The sequence below is a fragment of the Arachis duranensis genome, chromosome 4 (genome assembly GCF_000817695.3).
Source record: "Arachis duranensis cultivar V14167 chromosome 4, aradu.V14167.gnm2.J7QH, whole genome shotgun sequence".
NCBI lineage: Eukaryota > Viridiplantae > Streptophyta > Magnoliopsida > Fabales > Fabaceae > Arachis > Arachis duranensis.
The window spans coordinates 3,573,951-3,581,552 of NC_029775.3; the positions used below are offsets into that span (position 1 = coordinate 3,573,951).

The 7,602-nt window shown below is 36.0% G+C and overlaps 1 protein-coding gene across 1 annotated transcript; it reads right to left on the bottom strand.

The window, feature by feature from the left end:
* Window positions 1-5,741: 5,741 nt before the first annotated feature.
* LOC110279790 (F-box/kelch-repeat protein At3g23880-like) lies at window positions 5,742-7,007 on the bottom strand. The gene has a single exon (XM_021139850.2). It carries the CDS (start codon window positions 6,960-6,962, stop codon window positions 5,742-5,744), a length of 1,221 nt encoding a protein of 406 aa, XP_020995509.1. The 5' UTR covers window positions 6,963-7,007.
* Window positions 7,008-7,602: the final 595 nt, after the last annotated feature.

Consider the following 7,602-nt stretch of genomic DNA (forward strand, 5'->3'; position numbering starts at 1 on the left):
ATGGGGATTAAACGGGTCTCCACGGGCGGGGACCTCTATCCCTATCTCCGCCCTGTATAATAAACGGGTCCCCGCCCCCGTCCCCGCGGGTACAAAACTGTCCCAATATCTACTCTCCAGCAGGTAAATTTTCGCAGATACCCGCATTGTTGGGAATTTTTGCCATCCCTACTCTAGTCTCGAACCCATTCTAACTTGTTTACATATGTATTTACAAAATCACCTAACCCTCTAAAAGTCTATACAGAGCGAAGGCAAAGACAACTACTACTACAACTGCTAGTTTGCTATTATTATAATTACTGCTGGTCATCGATCCCAGGTAATTGAAGAAACATGAAAGTACTGTGTGGAAATAAGAGAAGTCGCTCTGACCTTCCAGTAGTGCTACTACTGCTCGCTAGTCCCAAGACTGAAAACTCAAAGAAGATCTCGCTGGTTTGCATCTGTGGAATAGGGAAGTAAGGGGTGAGAACCTAAGGTTCCCAGCAGGGTACTACACAAGAAAACCTAAGGAATTCCGCAGTCTAAGTCTAAGATTTCGCCCATTTAGATCGGTAAGTCACACAAATAAGTACAAGCACAAGTATATAGTAGAATAGTAACCAAGCACATAATACAAGAAGCGGAGACAAAATACAAACACATGTACAAGTAAGCAATCACAAACATAGAGAATGTATTAACCAAGTATGATGCATGACTGGTCCTATGCAGGCCATGAGCTCATGCATCGGTTGACTACCCACAACCCGACGTTACCTAGGAACTAGTCCTAGATATGGTTTCTCAATTGCATCCGTCTGTGCATACATGTCGATGTGGTTAAATATACTATCAGTCCGTGACAACAGGCAATCGTCGCAAAGCTTGACGCCATAATATACGCACAAAGGGAAAACATAGTTTTAGCAGTTAGTGGGTAAATACCCGTCTCCGAACAACCTCTAACATCTTGGGGTTTACAGTTCTTTTTTCGCGACACATCTCAATAAACTTTATATTTAAGGGACTTCTCTACCCTTCTTTTTTAAATAAAATTTGTGCCCGATCCTTTCTTAAAATATATCAACCTTGTCACATATTTTACTATTTTGCCCTTGGTATTTTTGTACATTTTCAATTTTACCCCTTTTGTACATAACTTCGTTTTTCTAGTTTTCTTTAAGCTTTTAGTGACGCTTTCACCGCTAGTGTTATTACTTCATCATTTTACCCTCATATTTTTTCCTAAAAGACCTTCTTATCCTTCATTAATTCAATTACTAATTTCTTATCCTTCATTAATGCAATTACTAATTTTTAATTTGACTTTATGCCTAAAATTACTAAAATGCCCCTAAACATTCTAGTTTTACCGTTTAACCTGATTTAGGGTCAAAATGTTACTAGGTTAATCCTAATATTTTTTTACGACTAAATTATCCACAATACTTTTAATTAAAGCAATTCTACCCTTAGGGATCTAAAAGATCATTTTACCCCTTATTAATTTATTTACTTATTCTAGGTACCACTTTTTACTGTTTTAATTTTATTTTTTCTAAAACTTTTATTTAGGCCCGAAACTTTATTTAATTATAATTTTGACCCAATTAATTTATATAATTATTATTTTACCCCCTAATGATGCTAAGTTTAGAATTTTATTTATTTTTCATTAAAATTATATTTTTCACACTTTTTTTACTTTTACACCTTTATTCCATAGGATTAAAATCAGTTTTTTAACCTCTTTTTAACCCTTATACACGTGACTTTCATGATTATTTAGTGGCTGAATTTTTAGGGATGTATTTTTTTATTTTTATCCACTTTTAGTAACTTTTAAAGCTTGAAACTTAAACTCCAAGTGCTCCAAATAATTTCAGTGGTTTCATACAATTTTCAGAGACAAATAAGCTTCATATATCACTCAAATAACATTCCAAAACATAGAAGCATAACTGAATTTTTAGAATTAAGAATTAAGCACAAAATCACTACAAAGTGGTTCATAAAAACACCAAAAACAAGCACAAACATACTCTAACTAATCCTAACCCTTACCTCTTATGTAATTCAATTATTAGACCTTTCACACACTGCAAAATATGAACACAAGGGCAGAAGTACAGCTGATGATGGTGCAACTTCGTTTTTTGGCCAAAATTGTCGCAAAAACATCGAAATTCAATCACTTTGAGCTCGAATCTTTCTAACTCCTTAGGCGTGCTCCATGGTGCTTCAAGAGGAGTTCTCTATGCATGGAGGAGAGTAAGAATTTATCATGGCTACTATTTTTTAAAATAGAAAAGGAAAGAGGAAGAACATGGGTTTACCTAGCCGAAATTTCGATATAAATGCAAGAATTAGCGAAGACGGGCAATAGTTTGTGTTTGTATGGTTTGAGTCCTTAAAGGAGTATTCCCAAGATTTAGTGGCAATAATTAATGACTAATATTTATTCTTAAAGGAGTAAATCATGAATAGATGACTAATATAAATTTTGAGGGACATTTAGTTGGGTAAAAATTATTTTGACCACTGATTCCGAGATTTTCGATTACTATAGTTTTTCTCGACGCACGCAAAACCGTCATTAAAAGTGAATTCCCGACTCAAAAAGTCTCTAGTGAGAAAAATAAACTAATGGTAAGTTAATATTTATTATTTACTAGTCAAACTTGACTTAGGGGTATTAATTACCCTCATAAAGTCAATTTTGACCATATTAATGCCTTTTTCTTTTTAATTTTAATTTTTTTCTTTTTCATTCCTTTTTTTAATTTTCTTTTTTTTTACCATTGGGTCGGCCTCACTATTTTTTATTGGTCCGTGATTCGAGATTTTGTGAAATAAATTTTAAAATAGCCAGAAAAGTCTGTTTACCGAAAATCGGGTTCTTACAAAAATCAATTTGCTTCTTTTTCAACCTCCCCCCACAATGAATAATCAATCTTCCTATTTAACTCAGAATCTAACCAATCTCTATTACATCCATCCAAGTAAAAATTCAATATCAGTCTTAGTTACCCTGTTATAACAGGAAACAACAATCATTCATGGAATAGTCACTATGGCCTATCTGTGCCTTCTTCGGTAGTTCTATTTGCGCATTCTTCCGACAATTTTATCTGCATTCTGTTTTAGCAGTCATGTCTACATTATGTTTTAGCAGTTCAATCTGCACTCTGTTTTAGCAATTCCATATGCATTATTATTGCGCTCCACGCGCCTTCTTTTTTTATCGCGCTCTACGTGCCCTCTTTCTAACCGCGTTGTACGCACCCTCTCTTATTGCGCTCTACGCGCCCTCTTTTATTGCGCTCTACGCGCTCTCTAAAGAATACTCTTATTGCACCATACGCGCCCTCTGAAGATCAATCTTATCGTGATCTACGCGCTTTTTTTTTAAGATTGTTGCTTGCTCTCTCTCCCTCAAGCACATTATCTTCTTTTATATTTTTGTCGTCGGCAGCCCTAACTCCACCGCACGCATCTCCCTCTGCATCACCACGTCGGACGTGTCTTCCTCGACAATTTCATCGGAACTTATCCAAGCTGTGGATTATTGACGTCTTCCATCCACCAGCTTGCGGGGGCGTATTAAACTACTCTTTCACCTCAACACATGACAACAATAAAGAAGTTTTGTGGCCTACAAATTTAGCCCAACAGAATACAGAAATTCAGTTATAATTCTAGTCTTTATTATTTTATCTTATCTTATATTTATCTTATGTTTATTTGTTCTTATTTTATCTTTATTTACTTTTATCTTTCATAAGTCAATGATATATATATATATAGATAGTTGTCTTCATAATTTATAATTCAATTAATTAACAATCAATAAATTTTTTTTCATTTTTTTTCTTATTCTTTTACAATTTTATCATATGTATATTTTATTATTTTAAATTAATTGACGCTCAAAAACTTGAAACAATTTGATGGTCTCATCAAATTTTTAAATTTTTTTTAATTTGCTCACAATGGTCGGATACCTGATCGAATCGGCCAACTTAGGTCAATCCTCAGACCATGTTTAATTGAAAGAAAAGTCTAGGAAGCTAGCAACTTTATTAAATTTTGGCCAGTATGTAACCAGTAAAGAAAAGTGAGCCATTAGATGAAATTTCACACCAATCTTACACCATTAAAATTATCATTGATGGCTATTTGATAGCTACAAATCACAAAAATTGTTGGTCCTCTAGCACTTCTCTTAATTGAAAACAATGCTCTCCAAGCAATACCCGCCGAATCTACTAAATTTTGTATGTTAACAAACATTTGACTAGGTTTTGGATACCAAAAAATCATATTAAATAGGATAAATATTTTTTCATCAACCTCTAACTTTTTTTTTATAAGTCATAATGCTTTTTAATCATTCTTAAATTTTAATCAATTCCTCATTTTTTTCTCTATTTTTTTCTTTTTTTTCCTCTCTTTTCTTTCTCCTCTTCTTCTTCTTTCTCTTGGCCAATCACAATCATTTCCATCACCATCATCATCGAGCTTCATCTTTACCACCATTACCGTTGTACCACCATCACCGAACCAACCTCTCTTTTCTTCTTCCATTTTCTTTCTTCTTTCTCCTTTTCTTCCTCTGTTGCGCCATCTCTAAAACTACCATCTTCTCCCTCTGTTTCGCCACTAACAACCACCACCACTATGGTTCTTTTTTCCTTCTATTCTCCTTCTCGTCCTCACCCAACCTTCTTCAATAGCTCGTCCTTGTCTCTTTCAAGCTCACTGAACCAGAGCTCATCAGCACCACTTATCTGCATCAAATCTCTGGCGGAGTCTAACTTCTCTTTCTCCAAAGACTTCAACTATACCAAGCACGTCCATAGCCTCACCTCAAATCTTCCCACCATCACCAAGATCCTCGCCCTGATCGTCTTTCAAGCCGCCGCTACTAACAACTCCCCTTTCGCTGACTGATGCCGTCTTGAGTGTTGAGTCTTTTGTCCCTGTCTTGTCCTTCGCAAGCGCTACCAGCAGTTGGCGCTATTACTTCACACTGATAAGAGTCTCACGTGACATCTGGTGAGGCATTTAAGTTTGTCGTCGAGGTATTCTGTTTGATCCCAAATCTTATTTTCTTGTATATATAAAGTGTATGTTAATGATTTATGAATTACTAGTTTTATTGATATTTTTAAGATTAATGCAAAAAGCGATTTAAGGTTGTGGAAACGGAAAATGATGATAATAGTTCTGAAAAAGAGGAAAAACAGGACGGAAAAAAAGGAGAATTTTTAGTCCTTATAACTATTTGGAATTGACACCTGACATTATCAATTAACATCTCAGATTTAACTTGACATGTCAGATAGATAACCATTTGCCAACCAGTAGCAAGGGTCGATCAGTCTATTTTTGTTAATGGATGAGAACAGATTAAGATTTAAGAATAATTAAAGTGTGCTATGTCTTATAGAAAAATTGTTAGGAGTCGAAAATGATATATATTTACCCTATTAACTAACTAGAAAGTATAAATAACTTTAAGAAGCAGTCTTGAAACTTGTTATAAAAACTGAAAATCCATAAAATTTAACTTAAACACAGTTTGTAGTAACAATAATTCTCTCATGCAGTACAAAATTGTTAACTACATGATGAAATGTACTACAACAACCATGATTTGCAATTGCAGAACATAAAACAAAAGAGAAGAAACAACAAATTGTTTCCTTTATTCTGAATCAGCAAAACGATTATTAAGAACCTGAACATAAGACTCAAGAAGGTGACATCAAAGTCTCAGTATAAGCAGCTGCAAGCATGGAACCTCTGAATAACCCAATCCCAGCAGCTTTAAAAGACCCGCCATTTCTGGTACTGTAAACACTCAACATTCCCAAATATGCCAACAAAATCTCATCTCCTTCCTCAGAAACCCAAATCGGAGCCATGTGAAAGCTGAAAAATTCAGGAAGCACGTTCGCATAAGGGATCCTGAACATCAAATTCCAAGAACCAGCATTCCCATATTCCTTCATGACGAAGTAGTCAGCAACCATGTCTCGTTCCGCCACGATGCACAAGCACCCCTTTAACACGGCGGAGCGCAACCATCTAACCTCTATATCGGGTCTTCCTTCAACGGGAGTAATAATCAGTGTTTGATACTGCTCCGTCGCCAAATCAAGAGAAAGGACACGAACCACAGCCAAGTTGTTTGCATCACAAGCCAACCAATTAAGAGTGCCATTCACGAATTTCCCTGAACTGTCTTTCACCACCAAGCCTGCAAATCCATGGATCTGTCTCCAAGAATCGGTACCCAAGGTATAAACAAAGTTATCGAATTGGTAATCATTACGATTCGCAGCAAGACGAATGTTTGACAAGTCTAAGGTTGCCACCACCTTGTAACCGTCACCGATATGATCGTAGCCGAAGCCGTACACAAGGCCGCCGTCAGCTGCAGAGACAGGTGGAAGTTCCTTGAACTTTCCGGTGGAAGGGTTCCAAACGATGGGCCAGCTTGGATTCGTGGCCATGCAGATCATGCCGTCACAAGAGCCGCACAGGAACTTCGTCCTGCTCTCCAAGCAGGGGAACTTGTTACGCGCGGGGGCGGCGGTGGCTTCGGACCCGTCTAACACGGAGGAGATGGGGTAGTCTCTGAGGTACGGTTGTGACTCGTTGTTGATCCGTAAGGTTTTGAAGGTTACAAGGAAGCGGTTGCGGTTGGGGTTGGGGTCCGAAGCTGAGGCTCGGAGATGGTCCTTGGCAAACTGAGGATCGGAGATGAACTCGTTCCAAGACTTGCATGTGGACTTGAAACGGAGGAGGGACTTCACCGGCAGATTCAGGAGGATTTTGGCTACGATATCGAAGGGAATGTTCGGCAGTGGGCGGTGGTCGGAAATGGAAGAGGAGGAGCTCAGGTGGCGTTTGCTGGTTGGTGGTTGGTCCTCATCATCAGTGGTGGTGGTCGTCGTTGTGTCCCCCATGAGTGGATCGGAGCACGGTTGCTCCCGGAGAAACTGTGACCGTTGTCGGAGCCACCGGGCAAGTGTGCTATGATTTTTGTTTCTCACTTCTTCTCATATATATAATAGAGAAAGTCTATAGTCACTTAACATGAAAAGAAAAAGTGAGTAAATATGATAAAATTTCACACCATTAAAAATAATAATAATAATTAATTGATAAAATCATAAAAATTTGTTGGTGATTAAAAATAATAAATTTTGTGATTTGTAGTTATTAATTAGTTATTATGGATATTTTTAATGATGTAAAATTTTATTAATGGTATGAGATTATTTACTTTTCTTTTGTTAGTTAAGTGTTAGCTAAATTTTAATAAAAATGCTGATCTTCTAAACTTTCATATAATAAAATGAAAATTTTGGGAGTCTGTCAAATTTTAGTAATTTTAATTATTATTTTGCTAGTATAAATATTAAAGTGTCTTTAATAAATAAATGCAATTAATTTATAGGTGTAAATTTTAAAAAAATATTAGTGAAAATTATATTAATTTATGTATGTAAATTTTTAATAAATATATATAAAAATTATTTTTTTATATGTGCAAATACCTGCAAACATATGTGCATATTATTGCTAGCTAAATACTAGTTTAAA